The sequence below is a fragment of the Jaculus jaculus genome, chromosome 7 (assembly GCF_020740685.1).
Source record: "Jaculus jaculus isolate mJacJac1 chromosome 7, mJacJac1.mat.Y.cur, whole genome shotgun sequence".
Classification (NCBI taxonomy): domain Eukaryota; kingdom Metazoa; phylum Chordata; class Mammalia; order Rodentia; family Dipodidae; genus Jaculus; species Jaculus jaculus.
Genome location: NC_059108.1, coordinates 26,383,548 through 26,404,358, shown reverse-complemented (window position 1 = coordinate 26,404,358; position 20,811 = coordinate 26,383,548). Strand labels below are relative to the sequence as shown.

Sequence of the window (20,811 nt, the reverse complement as noted above, 5' to 3'; positions counted from 1 at the left end):
TTTTAATAGAAAACCAAATATATATTCTGTTCTAAATTTTATTTTTAAGGAAATTTGTCAAGGAACAAAAACAGGTTCAAGAGGAAATTAGTAGAATGTCTTCCAAAGCCATGCTTAAAGTCCAAGAAGACATTAAAGCTCTGAAGCAGCTTCTGTCTTTAGCTGCCAGTGGATTGCAGAGAAACACCCTCAATATTGACAAATTGAAAATAGAAACGGCTCAGGTATGTGAATTCACAACCATTTTAGCATAGGGTGTAATTTTGCATGTGTGTGGGAGTTTCAATGTCCTTTCTTAGTGTTCTTGATGTGTTGACACCCTTCATGTGAAGATGTAGTTAGTGTGGGCTGGTCAGGTGCTGTACCCTCCATAAGTGAAGTGGCAGTAAATAACTAGCACCTGGAAAGATGCTTTTGCATTAAGACTTTAAATGAGGTACTAGAGAATACTTTGTCATCTTTCTTTTGTTTTTTGTTGTTTTTCAAGGTAAGGTTTCACTCTAGCTCAGGCTGACCTGGAATTCACTCTGTAGTCTCAGAGTGGCCTTGAACTCACGGCGATTCCCCCTACCTCTGCCTCCTGAGTGCTGAGATTAAAGGCGTATGCCACCACACCTGTTACTTTGTGATGTTTTTTATAATAATTATTACTAAAATAGCTAGTCTAAACTATAGTGTATAAAGGGATATTGAGCTGGGTGTGGTGGCGCACACCTTTAATCCCAGCACTCAGGAGGCAGAGGTAGGAGGATCATCGTGAGTTTGAGGACTCCCTGAGACTACAGGACTGAATTCCAGGTCAGCCTGGACTAGAGTGAAACCTTACCTTGAAAAACCAATAAAAAGGATATTGAAGATATTCAGTTGTTCTTAAATTTCCTGGTGTCTTATAAATGCTTTGGTTAGACTCATGTGTCACCAGTTTACCAGGAAAATGAAGTAAATAGGACTTTGCATATATAAGATTTTGGACTATCACCTTTCACTAAATAATGCTTGAATTTCCTAGAAAAGCTTGCTTTGAAGAAATGTTTTGAGGTTAATATATATTGGTAGTACTAAATACAGAATCCAGAACACTTTATTTTGATGAGTCTGTTACATAACAATTATCTCATACATACCTATTAATACAATCATAGTTTTAGGATTATAATGCATCTGAGTGTAGCTTTCATTTCATTTCATTTGCTTCCTCCATTTGCTAATGACTATTTATAACTTGTATAATTTATATATTTTCCATCTAAAAGTCAATTTTATATAACTTCTTGTAATGTGTAATCAGTGTTAAAATTGTTTTGCCTAAAAGCTCAATTAACACTGTCTTTTTCCTAGAAAGTACCTGATAAAGGATTAGTAAGTGAGAAGGAAGCATAAGGGAAAGAGCTTAAATCAGTGGAGGATTTGTCCTTTTTGGATAGAGTGCATGCTGACACTACATTGCCGAGTTCAGCCGTCTTAGCATTCAGTGAACTGTTTAAAAACAACTGGTGTGTGCCAGACACTTCAGGTGTTGGGACAGAAAGACTTAGTGCACAGGGCTCTAGTCTGTACTTTTACCATTATTCCCAAAGTATGATTCTTTTATGTTGAGTTTTGAAAGGTTTGTAGGAATGTCAGAGTCTGGTTGAATGTGCATCAATCTGGAATGGTGCAGACCTCTCCAAAGCATTTTAGTTAGAGTAGGTAGGTGGAAGTTCAAGGGTAAAAAAGATGCCAGGTACTGGACACCCCTAATCCTAATGCTCAGGAGACTGAGGCAGGAAAATTATAAGTTTTAGGCTAGCCTATGTTAATCATGAGACCTGCCTATAAAAAAACAAAGTACAGAGAACAGTTGTTGGTTTAACTGCTTCATAGTTTATTGAGGGCAAAAGGCTGCTACAGGGAATATAAAAAAAACATTTACTTATTGCACGTACGTGTGTGTGTGTGTGTGTGTGTGTGTGTGTGCGCGCGCGCGCGCGCGCACACGCTTGCGCATGTGCATGTCATGCCTAGCAGGGCCTCTTGTCGCTGCAGAGGCCAGAAATTTGCATCACTTTGTGTTAGGCTTTTACATGAGTAGCTTGGGAATTGAGCCCTGGCCAATAAGCTTTGAAAGCAAAGTGCCTTTAACCAGTGAGCCATCTTCCTATTCTCAAAGGTAATTTTTATAGTGAGATAATTTTTTTGTTAATGCAGGTTGAATGATAGGAATGTTTGGTGAAAGGGGTTAAATCAGAATATTAGTCTTGAAAAGCCTAATATTGTTGGGTAGAAGATCTAAATAGTATAGAGGAATAGTAGAAGACAATAAGTGGTTGCTATGTGAGCTTTAGAAGAATTGGGCTGCCTGTATTCATTTCTCAGGTATCTGAGCAACGTCTATAAATCCATGTCTTCATCTGTAACAAAAGAAACTGATTATGTAGTAGGGTTACACTGAAATGTAAACAAGATGATGTAAGTAAAGCTTTTAGTATAGTGCTTAGTGTACTGGGACCATCCAGATATTAATTGTTGCTAACATTAGCTGTGTATCTCCTTGTCCTTTTTAAAACAGTTTTCTTAGCTGGAGTGATGGGTCGGCGTTTAAAGATGCTTGCTTGCAAAGCCTGACAGCCCTGGTTCAAGTCCCTAGTACCCACGTAAAGTCAGTTGCACAAAGTGATTCATGTTTCTGCAGTTTGTTGGCAGCAGCTGGAAACTCTGACAAGCCTGTACTCTCATTCTCTCTCACTTTCTCTTTCAAATAATTAGACATACTTAAAAAAAAATAATGTGGGCTGAAGAGATGACTTAGTGGTTGAGTTGCTTGCCTGCAAATCCACAGGACCCAGGTTTGATTTCCCAGGACCCATGTAAGCACAAGGTAGTGCATGCATCTGGCATTCTTCGTCAGTGGCTGAAGGCCCTAGCGTGCCAATTCTCTATCTGCCTCTTTCTCTCTCTCAAATAAACAAATACTTTAAAAAGTAATGCTTTTGGGCTGGAAAGATGGTTCGGTGGTTAAGGTGTTTGCCCTTGAAGCCTAAGGACCAGGTTTGATTCCTCAACACCCACATAAGCAGGATGCACAAGGTGATGCATGCATCTGGAGTACATTTGCAGTGGCTAGAGGCCCTGGTATACTCATTCTCTCCTTCACTCCCTCTCTGCCTCTTTCTCTTAGGTAATAAATACATACGATATTTTTAAAAACGTTTTCTACATTTGAATATAAAGGTGTTTTAATAGTACCATAATCACTTTATAAGTCTTACAGAGTTCTGTCTGTAGTTCTTCAGAAATATCAGTAGTTCATTCTTCTCTTGGAAAGAGGTTTTAGCAATGTATAAAACAACTTTTCCCACAACAGGTTACTAAAGCCTGAACCTCTAGGCCATATTGTTTGAAGTTTCAATGTAGAGATAGCTGATATATTTAGCCAAGCCTTTAACTGGCCTTTTTTTTGGGGGGGGGGGTAACTTCTTTTTAGGAGTTAAAGAATGCTGAAATAGCTTTAAGAACCCAGAAAACACCACCTGGACTCCAGCATGAAAATACAGCTCCTGCTGAGTAAGTTTCTATGAATTTTTTAAACAATGTTTCTTCTTTTAGGAATATATAACAGTAATAATATGCAAACTAAAAAATTACCCCTCCTCCAGGGATGCTTTTTGCCCCCAACATCCTTCCTCACTAACTTTCATGACTTTTTTTTTTTAACCCATTGAGTAAATACAGAACTTATTTTGTAAAAAGCTTTCATATCTACTCCTTTCCCCTCCTTCTTTGCCTCCCTCCCTGCCTTAGGGATGGAACCCAGAGTCTTAACCCATGCTAGGCAAATGCTGTATTGCTTAGCTTTACTCCCAGTCCTCGGTTGCATATTTCTTAAAGAAAAATTCTTTTATTGGCGGAAGGGCGGGTGGTAGGGAGGGGGTCAAGGTATGGCCTCATTGTAGCATCTTTTTACTGCTGTGAGAACTATTCAGTATTTGGTTGTAAAATGTACCTGACAGCTGTGCTTTTAACAAGGAAACTAACATTGGTAAAATATGAGTAACTAAACTTGGGACTTTCTGGAGTTTCATTGATTCCCCTCCCCCATTAATGTGAATTTTCTCTCTAGAATCCTTTTAGGAGTCCACATTACATTTATTTGTAATCTCTTCCTAACTCTAATAGTTATGGAGTTTTTACTTGTTACTACTGCACTTGTTACTTTTAAAAACTGTGTAGTCATTTTGTATAATAGTCCTTAATTTGGCTTGTCCCCCTGATTAGAATTGGTAGTGCTTCTGTTTTTGCTTCAGTGATATCTGTGAATTATATTTTCAACCTAGTTTGATAATGTACTCAAAAGAGGTCATTTACTTATTTGTTATTTTAGTGTAAAAGTAAAGCTTTCAAATATTTAATCTGACTTTTTATAGCTACTTCAGAATCTTGGTTCAGCAGTTTGAGGTACAGCTTCAGCAGTACAGACAACAAATTGAAGAACTGGAAAATCATCTTGCCTCTCAAGCAAATAATTCACATATCACCCCCCAAGGTAACGATCCTACTGTGGTGACTGTGGTGGTAGTGCTGCGCGCCATCAGTGCAGAGTCCTCTGTCGTGTAGTCGGCACACAACTACTACTAGTTGCCTTCACCTACTTTTTATTTATTTATTTATTTTTGCTTAAATCCTTGAACTAGGTCTTCATTTCGTATAAATTTTAGCTGCTTTATTGTAAATGGTTACTGCAGTGGCAAGAGCAGAAGTCTTAGGGCCTTCCTTCCCCTTCTTCTCAGATCACTAATATAGATGTCCTTTCTTCTCTCTCTTTACCCTGCTGTCTTCTCTGCCTGTAAGAAACATTGACAGAGTTCTTTTTTTTCTTCCCTTACATTAACTACCAAAATATAGGACCAGCAATTATAAAATTGTTACATATTTTTGCTATAATTTTCTTTTATAGATTTATCAATGGCTATGCAGAAAATTTATCAAACGTTTGTAGCTTTAGCTGCACAACTTCAGTCTATTCATGAAAATGTAAAGGTAAGGGTTCATTGCCAATTTACGTATCTGTATATTGAGATCCAAGTATTTCTTCATTTGTAGACACATGAGGCTATTATGCTTATTACAGAAATAACTGTAAAATTACATGTAAGCAAAAAGGCTAATACTGGGCTGGAGAGATGGCTTAGCCATTAAGGTGCTTGCCTGTAAAGCCCAAGGATCCTAATTTGATTCCCTAGTAACCATATAAAGCCAGATGTACAAAGTGGTGCATGTGTCTGGAGTTCGTTTGCAGTGGCTAGAGGCCCTGGTGTGTCCATTCTCTTTTTCTGCCTCTCTTTCTCTCATAAACAAATTCATAAGCCAGGCATGATGGTACATGCCTTTAATCCCAGCACTTCGGAGGCAGCGTTAAGAGGATTGCTGTGAGTTCAAGGCCATCCTGAGACTATATAGTGAATTCCAAGTCAGCTGAGCATAGAGTAAGACCCCACCTTGAAAAACCAATAATAATAATAATAATAATAAAACTTTTTTTTAAAAGTCCAGTACTATAATGTGTAATCACACCCAGACACAACCTTTGATAACCGTTGTTTTCTTAAAAGAGCTTCTCAATTCCCTGCACGTTGTATTATTTGTAACTTCTTTACAAAAATACACAAAAGTGAGTTCAAGGCCACCCTGGAGCTACATAGTGAATTCCAGGTCAGTCTGGCCTAGAGTGAGACTCTACCTTGAAGTCCCTCCCACCGCCCCCCAAAAAAAAGCATTGGGCATTATTTTCTTGTTATACACATTTTGCTAATGTCATTTTAGGTACTTACATAGGAGTCCATTGTGTATTTGTGCAGTGCTTGTTAAACATTATCTGTTGAGCATTCAGATAGTTTTCATCTCTGTATCAGTTATAAACAGCACTACAGAAGGGACTGAGGAGATGAGATGCTCAGTCGGTAAAGTGCTTGTCATATAAGCCTGAAGACCTAAGTTCAGATCGCAATTACCATGTAAAAGCCAGATGGGGTGGCAAAGCAGAAACAGGAGGATCTCTGATGTTGATTTGCTAGCTAGTCTAGCCAAATCAGTGAGCTCTTAAGTTTATTCACAGACTGTTTCAATAAATAGGTGGAGCATCATTGAGGAAGATACTTGATGTCAGCTTCTGGCTTCCATATGTGTGCCTGTACCTGAACACAGGTGTGCACCCATACTTACAAGCAGACCCTCATTCTGTGTGCAAAAGTAAACATTCTTAGTAGCAAATCCTTTTTTGTAGTGATTTAATCTGATGTATGTTTTAAATGTTTATTGACCACAGCATTAAAAAACATGGTTATATTTTTTCCTTGTAAATATGGGGCCTCTGTGTTTAATAAGTAATCTAATACATGTGAAATAATTTATTTCCTCATGTAATAATGCTTGTTTTAAAAATTAATTAAAATACATAATAATTGGTCGTGGAGGCGCACGCCTTTAATCCCAGCACTCAGGAGGCAGAGGTAGGAGGATTGCTGTGAGTTCAAGGCCACCCTGAGACTCTATAGTGAATTCCAGGTCAGCCTGGCCCAGAGTGAGACCCTACCTCAAAAAAAAATTATTTGTATATATATATATATATATATATATATATGGTATACTTTCTCCAGCTTATCAGGCAAGTATGAAATACTTTAGCTAGCCCCCAAAATCTTTAAAAATTAAAAACTGCCAAACTTGAGTTTGCTTGAGATTAACAATCTGTTCATATTAGTCTGATTCACAGTAACAAAATTTTTTTAAAATAATTCATTTCGACTTCCTAATTTTTTGAGTTGATAGCACATTGTAGACCAATATATTTGAAACTGAATCAATATTTAAGATAATTTTAAATGAAAAATATTTTATCAGATTTTCTTAAGATTCATAACCTACATGCTTATGTACATCCACTGCACTTCAGCCATCAACAGTTCTTGTCAGCTTCCTGATCATTTTTTCACTCTAGGAGCTATTGTTTCTTTCTTCTAGAGTCTCTTAAAGCACATCCCATGTGCTGGAGAGATAGCTCTTCCTGAGCTACTTCCCTAGTCCTCTTTTTACATTTTGTTTTGAGACAGGATCTCACTAAGTTTCCCAGACTGACCTTGAACTTTGAATTGCCTCATTCTCCCTTAGGTATATGGAATTACAGGTCTGTGCCACCAGGCCTCACTTAACTTATTTATTTATTTTTCTTTTCACAAATTTTAATTAACATTTTCCATGATTATAAAAAATATCCCATGGTAATACCCTCCCTCCCCACCTGCACTTTCCCCTTTGAAATTCCATTCTTCATCATATTACCTCTCCCTCACTTAACTTTTGCATTCAGTGAACTTTCTCTTGTTCTCATTAGAAAAGTATACCCTTTTGAATGATTTGATTATAGAACAGTGAAACTGGGATTGCTCTAAAACAGTCCACATATTCAATAAACTTTAAAATATTGTATTTATTTGAGAAAGAATAAATGAATGTGCCAGGGTATTATGGCACTGCAAACAAACTCCAGGTGCATGGGCTATTTCATGCATATGGCTTTAGGTGGTTCTTTGAGATTGAAATCAGGGCTTGCAGGCTTTGAAAGCAAGTGCTTTCAACCACTGAGCCATCTCCCCAGCCCAGTTGAATAAACTTGACTGGAATGTTTATTCTGTTTGTTTCCTTTGTGAGACAGGGTTTTGCTATAGCCCAAGTTAGCTTTGAAATCCTGCCTCAGCTCCCCTACTTCTTTGTTTTATTTTTATTTTCTTCTGGTTAAATACGTTTCTAAGAGCCAAAGATTATACTTTGACCATATTTGAAATGTTAACATTTATTTTCAGCTTATGGACTGTGCACACTATATATAGCTGAAGATTTGAACATTTTTAGTGAATCTCACAAGAAATTTTGTTCTTTTTGGTTTTCATTAATATTCTGTAAGAGTAGACATGAACTACCTTATCAAGTCATATTTCAGCAACATTAACAAATTTGGAAAGTTTGGGAATTCATTATATGATTGAGTGATATCAGGAGAGTGTTTTGTTTTCTTTTAGCTAAGTGTCTAGTTTCAGGCCATTATTTCCCATTATCTGAAGTTGAACCAATCTTGTGAGATATTACTGCCACACTTTATATAAGAATGTGTGTGGAATTTCACTGGAAATGGAAAGATGGATTTGGAGGAGATCAGTAATAAGATTCTTTTTTGTTAAACATCACACCACATTTTTCTTAATATTCAGTTCTTTCCAGGTCCACTTTATTCCATCATAAAATTAGTGAAGTTTTTTTGTTTTATTTTGTATTTATTTTTTTTGAGGTAGGGTCTCAAGTCTGGTCCAGGATGACCTGGAATTTACTATGTGGTCTCAGGGTGGCCTCAAACTCATGGTGATCCTCCTGCCTCTGCCTCCCGAGTGCTGGGATTAAAGGTATGCACCACACACCCGGCTAAAAGTTAGTAAAGTTTACAACTGGAACATTAAATTCAGACAACTACACTAAAGGATTATACAGCTTTTAAGCATCATACATAATAGATTTTTAAGTGTACCTATTATTAGCAAAGAGCCTAGGATTTGTTTAAAAAATATGAAAATGCCATCTCTTGAAAAACATACAAAACCTGAAATTATGCAAAATGTTTAAGATGAAATGGAGTTGTTTTTATAAATGACCTTAGCAAGGTATATGTTGCATTAGATCACCTGGTAATTTTTTTAGTCTGGAGTTATAAATCTTTTGGGGGAGGGCAAGGAGGACTTGGGCATACAGATTCACCATCATAGTATAACTGTCAAGTGATAGTGATCAAATAGAAGCTTTGCTTCTATCCTCAATCTCTCTGTGCCTGGAGTGAGAAAGTTTATCATATGTCATCAGACATTTAAGAAGTACATTTAGCCACTATATACGTAATGCTAGCTTTCAATCTAAAGGTGGTGAAAAATTAGGTGCTTGAAGGGAAATATGATAAGCTATGATTTATTTAAGTATTACTCTGCCTACAGTCTTAGCTAAAAAAAAAATATAGTATAATCTAAGGATATATGACAAAAATAGGAAATAAAATAGTCAAATGAATGATAAACTTTCAAAGTCACTGAGAATGCACCATCTTCTCATATCAGTGTGTATTACTACAGTCTCATTTGCCATTGAGTTGGAATATATACTATGATAGTCTCTGATCATTGCTAACTTGTATTTTACTTACATGTCATCAGTATAGGATTTGATTAGGGTCTCTCTCTGCCCTCTTATTTCTCAGGTGCTCAAAGAACAGTACCTTGGTTACAGGAAAATGTTCTTGGGAGATGCTGTAGATGTGTTTGAAGCTAGGCGAGCAGAAGCCAAGAAGTGGCAGAATGCACCTAGAGTTACTACTGGACCCACCCCTTTCAGCACCATGCCAAATGCAGCAGCCGTTGCCATGGCTGCCACACTTACACAGCAGCAACAGCCTGCTACAGGTCTGAATGCATTCAAGTTATAGCTTCTTACTGTTCAAATGCAGTACATTATGTGCATTTTTATAAGTCTTCCTTTTGTGTTACCACTGACAAAATTTCTATAAATAGCTGTTTCAATGCAGTCTAAAAATTGTGATGGACACAATTACAAAGATACCTGATAAAAATCGCAGGGTAATCTAGCAATAATTATACATCATATGTTAAATATTGTGAATTTACTGTTATTTGCTGTATTGCTATAAATACCCTTTAGAACTTGGTATTTCACTACTGAATTACATTTGAGAATGACATTAGATTCTAAAATTGTGATTGTATCATTTATTGTTTTAAAGTCAGAGGTAATCCATTCATACATTGCATTTTTCACAGATAATACTAACAGATGGTGCATTCTCATTTTCCTCATACATGATTGCAAAGTACTTGCATCTAGAGTGCAGTATATATGTTTAAAGATATTTTGAAGCTCAATGAATTTGTTTATATGTACTTTGACTAGAGACAATACAGGTCCTCTTAAACTAAATTTGGAGAAATTACATGCTAAGATTCCCTCCCCCCCCTTAGGTTCTCACTCTAGTCGAGGCTAACCTGGAATTCACTATGGAGTCTCAATGGGGCCTTGAACTCACAGTGATCTTCCTATCTCTGCCTCCCGAGTGTTGGGATTAAAGGTGTGTGTCACCACACCTGGCAGATCTTTGGGTTTTTATTTTTGCAACTTTTCAAAATGGGCAGAAGAATAATAGCAAGAGTGGGAAGATTAATTGGACCTTAGTTCTTGGTTTAATTTTACTTCTAACAGAAGAATACTTTTTGTAGTATAGTTCTGAGGTGTTTCATTTGGTATTTGGGAAGTTGATTAATTGATTTATTCCTGGTATTTTTCTTTTAATCAGATTTGAGGTTAGATAAATACTTTTTGGTGTTACTGGGTCTTAATGTATATTGATCCCCCCCTTTGGTCATTCATAAATTTTGAATGAAGCTTATTTATTGAAAATTTCATATGATTCCCATAGTAACTTATAATATAACAAAAGCTTAAACAACAACATACATATTTAGGTTACATTAGGCAATCTTTACTGGAGATGCATTCTCTAGTCTCCGTTTTTCATATTTGAAGCTGACGGTATTGACTTACTTTAGTAAAGAGTTGTTGGTGGACTTAGAATCCTCTACATTCTGTAGCTGGGTCCGTGTGGGTAGTGGTTCACATAAACACTATCTAGTAGCTCTCTGCCTGCCAGAGTATAGGATTCTATTTTCGAGTTATGGAGGGGAAAAGTCATTGTGGAATTGATTGCTTTGAATTGTCAATCCCAGAGTTACGGTTCTCTTGAGTATTTAAAAGCTAATCAAACTCCCACTGTAGTAACAGTTTGCTTTTTAGAGTCAATATTCATCCTAAAGTAGATCAGAGAAGTGAGTGTTTGGATATGTGTTCATTAAATGTAATTGATTTTCAGTAGAATAAGTAGAGCTTGAGAAAAATGAGTTTAAATTATAAGGCTGTAAATTAATCTGTTCTGTGATAACTAAACGAAGTAAGGTCACTTTATCAGTTCTTTTTATAACTGTTTGGTCTTGTGAAGTTTGTAGGGTGTGGACCTTAGATACTTGTTCATTTTATAAATATGAGTGCCTCCTATGGTGGGGTGGGAAGGTAGACAATACAGGTATGGTCTTTGTTCTGTGTGCTCACAGAAAATATTTGCTTAAGTTGGAATAATCATCCTGAGGAGCCTTTTGTTCATATGCTTTAACTAAAAGACCTTTTACCAGGCAGTTTACTGCTTTTATAGTCTTCTTGCAGTTTAGAGTCTGTGTAAGGCGTTCTGTCAGGTGACAGGAATTGGAATTCATCAACCTAACCAGTCTTACAGTGTTTTTACTCTGTGAGTTGTGTAACGTTTTGGAACTGAAAAGTTAAGTGTAGTGATAACGGTTTTGCCTTATTTCCTTTCTGTTTTTCTAAAGGCCCCCCAGGCTCTGTAATCCTTTATGCTTTCCCATTCAGAATGCTAGTTTAGTCCTTGGTTGTTCACCGTGGTTATAAGGTTCATGATCTCTGTTAGATCCATAGGTACTGGCTTTATTAGCTATGGCCCATTTAATAATGTCCTGTTTGTTGCACATTGTTTTATCCCCACGGAGTTACTCTTAGGCACTGTAAACTTCATGAAATCTTTTAAGTCCCAGTAGCCCGTTCTCATCCATCTAGATGAAGCAGTATATTGTTTGTATGTATCACTGTTGATCTGTACAAGGTGTCATTTTTCAGAGGGTGTTTGTTTTTATTTACATATAGATTCATGGTTTCATTGATGTAGAGAATTAGTAGACAGCTTTTTAAAACCTTGTTTTTGAAGTAGTTTCTCTTTTTCTTAGAGGTGGAAGGATAGACAAATGACTTAATGGTATTTTTTGTCTTTTTGGTGTTACTGGGTCTAACCCAAGAACCTGTACGTGCTAAACACATATTGTATCATTGCGTTACACCCTCAGTCTTCAGTTATTTTTTAAATATGCAAATAAATAGGCAGCAGGACCCAAGCCTGTGTGGTTTATGGCTGTTCGTTCTGAAGCTGACTTGATGAAAACCCAGAAGACTTTGTTTGCAATGAGATGATCATCAATACATGGATATGTTCCCTGTTAGCAGATCTTGAGTATTGTGTCCACAAGTGTTCTCAACCCTCATCAAAACCTTAGGACATTAGGCTTTTCAGTGTGTACTAGGGTTGAATTTTGCTCATTTCCACACTTAAAGGTTCTTAATGTTTACAGAAATTTTTATCATTTGACTTAGCCGCCATTAAGGCGAGCCAAGGCATTTGTGAGCAATTCCTGCTTTTCTAAAGCTTTTAGTGAAGGTTTGGGTACTTAAAATATTGGGTTAAGTCAGGAACGCCAAGTATTTTATTTTAGTTTCTTATGATTTTTTGGTTTTGTTGTATTAAATAACCAAAGGAACATTCCCCATTAAGTCAAATCCAGGGAAAAGGCAATTTTGATTTTGTGAGGTTTTTTTTCCTCTTTTTTTTTTTTTTTGTTTTTGAGAACATTGTTATTTTAAAAGGTGACTTGGTAATTAACCATACTAACTACATTAGGCATTTTTTAATGATCATGGGAAATTATAAGAAATTTTAGCACTTTAGTCCTTTTCCTATGAATGCAGTTTTATATTTAAGAAAATACTATTTATTCTAGAAAATATGAATTACAGTGCTAAACCTGATTTTGTTGTGTGTGAATTACCATGGTAACTTTTGTAAAATGTTACTCTACATGAAGATTTCATTTAGGCAATCATTGGTATATATTACTATTAATTTGCTTTTATTTGTGGATCTAAAAGCCTCTTATGAATGACTATTCAGATTTTAAAGTGACTTGAATTGTTTACATAATTTCTACCTGAAGGATTTAGATTCTGCTTTCTAATAGTGAAACTAATATATATGGTGGCCAGAGTATAATATATACTAATACTTTGGAATGGGAGATATTTATCATGAGTTTTTACTATTAAAAATGTTATACATTTGCCTACTAGTTTTATAAATGATGTTGCCTTCAGAATTTGTGTGAAGGTATAAATCTCACAATATCGTGCATTTGTTGTGCAATGGAAAGTCTTGTCATTGTTAGATGATTTTTTGATACACTGAATATGATGACTAGAAAAACTGTTTTGTTGCTCTTAAAAATGAACCCACACACAACAAAAACATGCTGTTTGGGTAACTCTTCTGACTCTTAAGGCTGAGGACTGGTGTGCACTATTCTTTAGGGTCTCCTACCAGCAGTGCCTCCTGTTAAAATGTGACACTTAGTCTCCCAATGTTAAAGAAACTGGACATGTGTTTTCTGTGTATCGTTTTGTTAGACCTAAGAAAGTATTATGCACTGTTTCTTTTTCCTGTAGTAACATTTTACAAAAGAGCTGCTAGACAGGTCTCTCTTCTCAGTCTCATACTAGATGTAAAAATTTCAAATCTTTTTTTAATTTATTTTTTTAATAGTAGTGTTAGAACTCTGGCTGCTACTAGTTGTCATTCTTTCCGTTTTGGATAGAAGCTATTTGGAAAGTCCAGTTTCTGTCCCAGTGTAGCTAAATGTAGTTCCTCCTGTTGTTTTAATGCTTTATAATTTTACACTACCTTTTGAATATACAAACCTCATTCTTCATTGGACAACTTGAAGGCTTTGGTTCCTTTAAAAATTTACGTTTTAATATGCATATTGCTTTGGCATTCCCTCAACTTTGAGATGTAGTGATCACTGTGCTTGAAAAACAGACAAGACTGAAGATTGTACTTTGAAATTTATTGAGTAATTTTCATAAATTATTTATCAAATGAGAGATTTTTAGATTTTTGTATTCTGCTTAGTTTTAAAAAATAGCTAAAACGAGGGGCTAGTAGGTTTGATGCTGTTCTTGCCAAACAAACTCAGCCAAATCTGTAAGGGAGCAGGTGGGAAAGGGCGACACGTGGCTCTGTATTGGAGTTTGTTTTCCAGAGTGTTGGAAAGGAGCTTCTGAACTGAAGTCTTGAATGTATTGGATCTGTCAAGGTACATAGTGTGCCTTTGTAAATGTTCATTCTCTATCTCATTTGATCAGGTGATAAGTGGTGAAATGTAGCAGAGCTTAAGAATAGAACTCAATTATCACTTTTGTGAACAAGTTGGAATTGTCATGTTACTGTGTAATTGGTTTGTTTTAAAGTGAACAATAAATTAAATAAAATAAAACATTGTCTTGTTTTTCATCTATTTATTATATACCATTTATAGAACAAGTCATACCTAGTGTTTGAAGTACATTCATGAAGTAACATGATTGACCACATTAGTGTCAGTCTCTTGATCAGCTGAGACTTGAATCTTAACACTAAGAAGCTTGTTTTACAAAAAGGAGAGTAAAAATTCTTACTGATTACACCAAATACAAGTGAGGAGATCTAAAATAATTCTAGAAGTAAATATAAAATAACTATAATTTGTGATACACTAAATAGTTCAAGTTACTTAGTAGACTAAGCTAACTTTTTTCATTGTGGTAATCCTCTTAACTGTGTAATTCTGAGCAGATTAGTCTGAAATCTTTTGGTTAGATCAATTATTTGTAGCAGATAGGTTAGGTAATCAATGTTCAACTTAAAAATAATTTAATAAAGGAACTTTAATCTTGAAAGAGTAAGGCAAATTTGTTTTTTTTTCCCCCATTTTCCCCCCCATACCAGGGCCACAGCCATCTCTGGGAGTTAGTTTTGGAACGCCATTCGGCTCAGGTATTGGCACTGGCTTGCAATCAAGTGGCTTAGGTTCTTCAAACCTTGGAGGTACACTTTAATTTTTATAATACTTTATTGAACTATTACATTTGAACTTCTCACCTGTAAAGAATTTCTAAGAGGATCTGTTGCTGTTTTGGAAGTTAAAATTCCATTTGGCAAAAATGATTCTCCAAACTTAATCATTGCTTCCTAGATTTTAGACCTTAAAGAATCATTCCATCTTCTATAATAGATTTAGAAATATTAAAATTAAGCAGTAAGAATTTTTATACTTTACAATCTGTTGAAATAGGAACTTGAGAATTATTAATAAACTTAATTTTAATTGAATTTTTTAAAGTTAGTCTTAATATAACTTTGGAATGCAGTATGCTTCTGGATCATATATATTCTCCCAATCACTCATTTTTCCCCCTGAAAAAAAGGGCAATTTATGTGGGAAATTAATTTTATTATAAATTAAACAGCTTGACTTTTGGCATATTTGACTATTAATGTATTTGTATACATAAACAATTGAACTTGTTTTAATAGTTTTCTAAATTTGTAATTTAAGTCTATGAAAACCTGGTAATTTTGGTGTAAATAATTAAAAGTAGATTGTATTTGACAAGTATGTTGCAGTGTGATGATAATAAGGCTCCCTTATTTCCACTAAAATATAAGAGAAGTCTGTAAGCTACTATGATTATTTAAATACAGACTTTTCTAACCTAAGAATTTCAGGAATCATGGTAGGCAGTATAACTTCTGACTGTAACCCAGTTTGCCATTTTTCTTTACAGTAAGGCAGACATAACTGCTAGTCTCCACATTGTAGTAAGCCATTGCAAAATAAAAAGAATTTGAACCTTGCCGAGGGTGTAGTTCAGCTGGTAGAGTGTCTACCTAGTTATACATAAAACCTTAGATTTTAGTCTCCAATTCCACATAAACTATATGTGGTGTTTCATGCCTGTAATTCAGAGTCAGGAGAATTAGAAGTTCAAGGTCATCCTCAGCTGCTAATAAGTTCTGGTAAACTTGAACTGCATGGGACCCTGGCTCAAAAATTAAGATGAAATAATTAAACTTTATGTAGAATACTTGAACTAGTCTTCCAAGTACTTAGAATCTCTTCACGAGCTTTGTGTGATGGAAAATATTTCAGAGGAAAGACATCATGCCCACTCTTAGTTTATCAGGTTTAACATGGTGGTAATGTGGTAGGAATTTCTGGTATAGAGGAGACTTGATGATGGGTAGTCATGTAGTTAGGCAGGGTTTCTTGATAAAGAGCTTATCTTAGGATAGTTAGTGTTTATATTGTGTACTCATGCTTGCTTATATATTTAGTCAGCCTTGCTTTTTTCAAAATGAAATAACCTTTTAAATATGATGTATACATTTAACTGTTTCAGAAACGGTATTTCAAGCAAGTTTCTTTAACTGCTGGGCCATCTTCCCAGCCCTAAAATCGTATTTCAGTGGTCAGTAAAGTTTCTAGTATATTTAGGAGAAAAATGTCAATATAATTTTGGCCTCATTCTTTCAAAATTGTTGGTGGGTCTGTTTCAGAATGAATCTATTTCAACCAAAAGTCTCATGCAGAGAAGTAGCTAGCAGGTGTCCTTAATAAGCACTGTTTATTGGACCTTTGATTTCAGTTTTCCTTATCCTTAACCTGTTTTATGTACCATTGTATATTTTTCTATTGCCCTTCCACTAGGATTTGGAGCTAGCTCTGGTTTTGGATGCAGCACCACAGGGGCCTCTACATTTGGATTTGGAACAACAAATAAACCCTCAGGAAGTCTTAGTGCAGGTTTGTGTGTTTCTGCCTGAATTCTAGGCAAGTCTAAGTGTTCTTATTTCCAGTAACCCTGGAAGATCCTAACTCACTTTCTGCTCGCTGAGTGAAGCATGAAAGCCCAATTGTGTAGCTTAATTTTTCTTACAGACTAAAAGGTAAGGGGTCTATCAAGTCTTTCTTGGAAGACTTCTTAATTTGGTTTAGTAAATAATTATAAAATCTGTTGACTAGTGCTTCATTTACACCCTAGTGATTAACTTCATGGTTAAAGTTTTTTTTTTTTTTTTTTTATTGTGAAGAGAACCTTTTATTGTGAAATTTTTGTTTGTTTTTATTCATTCAGGAGTGTTTTGTTTTAATTTTTTATTCATACTTGGGGTGGAACCTAGGGCCTCATGCATGTGAGGCAAACACTACCAATGGTATACCCTCAGCCCACTTTTTACATTTTGAGGAAGAATCTTACTTCCTTAAACCTGCTCTGTAACCTAGGTAGGCCTTGAACTTGTGATACTCTTACTCAGCTTTCTGAGTAGCTGGGGCTACAGATTTGATACAGAAGACCCAGCTAGAGAAATTTTTTTAGTCCACAAAACAATTCTTAGTCCCTCTGATTTTTAGAATACCAGTTTATGGATGATGGCTAATTTGGCTCTGTTTCATTTTTAGGTGGTTATAATCCTTAGACCCTCCTAGTAGATATTTTGTCTACTTTTTCATTTAAAATTTGTAAATTATGGCTTGTTTTAAGGTACTATTTAAAAAACTTGGCAGTTCTAGCTGGGTGTGGTGGCGCATGCCTTTAATCCCGACACTTGGGAGGTAGAGGTAGGAGGATCACAGAGTTTGAAGCCATCCTGGGACAATAGAGTAAATTCCAGATCAGCTTGAGCTAGAGTGAGACCCTACCTTGAGAAAAACAACAGCAAAAATACTTGGCAGTTCTTGTGCAGAAGTCAGTTAACAGGACCAGAACATAACTAGTCAGCTGTAGTACTGTATCTTAATTTTCAAAGGCTCTTAGGAAGCCCAAATAAGAAGACAGTTCTAGGGTGTCATCTGTGGCCAGGCATACCAGGTTGAAGCTTTCCTGAGAGGTTGAGATTGTGAGGCAGGTCCGGATGTCCTGATAGTCTCTCTTACTGATAAACTCTTTTTGTGTGGCCAAGGAGGAAAACCCCTTGACATATTCAATAGAAAATAAAGTTTATAGCAACTTGGAGTTTTCTGTAGATACCAAAAATTTGTGCTATAGTTTCCTATTTGTCCAACATCACTAGCTTACTTTCTTTAAAAAGGCCCCATAGTTGTTAGCTAAATTGTTTTACTGTAAAATTCCATCTTAGAAATTCAGGAGCCTAAGATATTCTGTGTTTTTATAAATTGTGTATCCTTTTCAGATAGAAATTTCTGTTCATCCACATTTTTATATTTGTTTTCTTGTGTTTTAACTTCTCATTTGAATATTTTCTTCTCTGAACATAAGGCTTTGGCAGCTCAAGTACATCTGGGTTTAACTTCAGCAACCCTGGCATCACGGCATCAGCTGGTTTGACATTTGGGGTGTCCAATCCTGCCTCTGCAGGTTTTGGAACAGGAGGACAACTCCTTCAGTTGAAGAAACCTCCAGCTGGAAACAAAAGAGGAAAAAGATAAACATATGGGTTGATGTGTTGAGAGACTGCTTAGCCAGCGCCGCTCCCTCTATGATTCTATTTTTCTAATGCAGCAATGGAATTGCATCCCAGGAGATTTATAAAGCTTTTGTATTTTTTCCCTACTCTGGAATTTGAACTTTGTTTGCCATACTGAGCTTCATCTTTCTTGTGAATTTAAAATCCAATTTTGGTTTTTTTTTAATTCTAAATGTAGGAAATGTGATTACATTAATGATTGATAGTGGTAAAAACAACAAAAAAACATTAACCTAAAACCTATGATTTAACGTAGTGTTGATGTCAGTGTTTTTGTTGATAAGGTAATATGCACATTGGTTTCTTACACAGATGGTATGAACTGTGGCGCCTATACTTGTATTGGTTAGTTCCTTAAAATGGTATTTTGAACTATACTGCAGGGCATCTTGTGAATATGTATATAGTTATATGCAGAATAATACACACTTATGTGTGCATATGAAATATATATTTACAGACTTACTACTTTTGCCTCAGACTGTTCCCCTTTTCTAGTGATATTCAATTTTTCACCTTTTAAGCCTGAAATCCTCAGTACTTACAGTGATCAGCTAGAGAGGTACCCAGTCATTTCATTTGTTTGTAACACTTACTAACACTTACTAAGTGGTTATTGACATAAATAATTAACCAACTCCCAGTCCTTTCTGTTTTTGTTTCCACCTCAACCTTTAGTAGATACTTCCAGTGAGGGGTACTGCTAAGACTCATCACCAGATTTTAACAACCTTTCCCCTTACTTACTCCCCTCCTACTACAATGAGATCATTTTTCCTATCTGAAATGGGCTTTCAGGAGCATAGTTAAACTCCAGACTGCAGTCCTGGGGACAAAGAGGTATTAAGCCAAATTGAATCTATGCAGGTGAAGGGCAGACGCATTGTTAATTCACTGAGAACTTATTTAGCTGTGCCAGCACAGAGGCCCTTCTTACAGGGCTAACTGACACCAAATGGAGGCTTCTCAGCCTTATATGTCTTAAGTGAGTGTATAATTTGGAATAGAGAAAAATGGATTTTAAGAAAAATATTCTTTGTGACAACTGTAAACATACAGTTTTAACAGTGAACAAAGCTCCAGATGATGGAGCAGAGGCGTGTCAGGTTGTGCCAATGTAATATATGTCTATATTAGCAGTGATGTCGAGTGTGTAAACAAGAACCCTTACAAAGAGAAATGCCTTAGCCACAATTTCTGAAAACCAGTAGATAGACCTCTATTTATCTTTCAAGTACAGTTTGCAAATGGGATAGAAAAATGGAGTTTCACTGAAAATAGTTTTAAGTTTTTTATATAGAAGGTTTTGTACATAATGTGCATCAGTGAATATTTTCAGAATCATTTTCACCTACGCACCTTTTTTCTAAAATAGGTATGATGTATGTAAATACACATATATTTTTTAGTATAATGTTAGTTGGGTTTGATTATAAAGTGTCATCTTTTATTTATCAGCATATAACAATGATTGGCTTTCTTTTGTTGTTTTTGCATCTTGATGCATTAAGATAAAGTTCTAAACATGTCTTTATTATAGATTTCTTTAGTACTACAGTCTCCAGTCCAGATCATGGGGGAAGATAAGGGGAAAAAGTGTGCTTTTACATTTTGAGTTACTGTCAGAGTTACATACACAGTTACACCAAACTTTCTTGTGGGGGGGGGGAGGACATTGCATTGTGCTACAAATATCTGAATATTTATATTTGTTTTTTTCCTTTCTTTACTTTCCATTTCATGTGTTGATCAACTGGAGATCTGTAACAGGTTAATTTGTGACAGGAGTCAGAGTGTTTTGTCATTGTCTTGTCTTTACTTTGTTCAGCGCCTCCTATGGAAACAATAAAACTTACTGTGTCAATTGCTTTGAATCTTTACAGGTGTCCGTAGTTGTTCTTAAATGAATGTAATGTCGTTGCTGCTCTTTTATTCCCTTTGGTTGTCTTGTGTGTTTTCTATATTTTGGTTATTTTATTTTATTTTATCTTATCTTATTTTTTAAGTCAAAGACCAAGAGAGTAAGTTCTTTGTGATTTTTGTCTTCTGGAAATTACAGCATTGGTCATATTGGGAAAATACTGAGTGGAAAGTAAGACTCTCTGGGTTCTTAGGCTTAACCCCCCCCCCCAAGTTCTAAATGGCTCAGGCTGTATATTTACAGACCCCTCTAAAAATACCTTTTTCGGGCTGGAGAGATGGTACAGTGGTTAAGGCAGTTGCCTGCAAAGCCTACCAACCTGGGTTTGATTCCCCAGTACCTATGTATAGCCAGATGGACAAAGTGGCACATGCATCTGGTTTGCAGTGGCTAGAGGCCCTTGCACACCTATTCATTCATCGTCTCTCTGTCTGTCTCTCTGTCGCCCTCTGCCTACAAATAAATACTTTTAAACATACTTTTTTTTTTTTTTTACAATGTGTATGTGTTCATTCGGCTTTTTGTTTGTATTCTCTCATTTTTCTCATTTTAATATTTTTTCAGATTCCTTAAGCACACTGAAAAATGGCTATGTATTGTAATTTATGTTTTCTCC

At 35.8% G+C, this 20,811-nt stretch overlaps 1 protein-coding gene across 2 annotated transcripts in view; it reads left to right on the top strand.

Annotated features, from left to right (window-relative positions):
* The window catches only part of Nup58 (nucleoporin 58), a 46,090-nt gene extending 25,936 nt beyond the window's left edge, over positions 1-20,154 (top strand). For both annotated transcript variants that reach the window (XM_045154121.1, XM_004670532.2), the window contains 8 exons: positions 50-224; positions 3,464-3,543; positions 4,404-4,522; positions 4,934-5,016; positions 9,269-9,470; positions 14,735-14,833; positions 16,497-16,592; positions 18,067-20,154. In XM_045154121.1, the coding sequence (XP_045010056.1) occupies positions 50-224; positions 3,464-3,543; positions 4,404-4,522; positions 4,934-5,016; positions 9,269-9,470; positions 14,735-14,833; positions 16,497-16,592; positions 18,067-18,236 (1,024 nt within the window). In that variant the 3' untranslated portion in view covers positions 18,237-20,154. The remainder of the gene's footprint in view (positions 1-49; positions 225-3,463; positions 3,544-4,403; positions 4,523-4,933; positions 5,017-9,268; positions 9,471-14,734; positions 14,834-16,496; positions 16,593-18,066) is intronic.
* Positions 20,155-20,811: the final 657 nt, after the last annotated feature.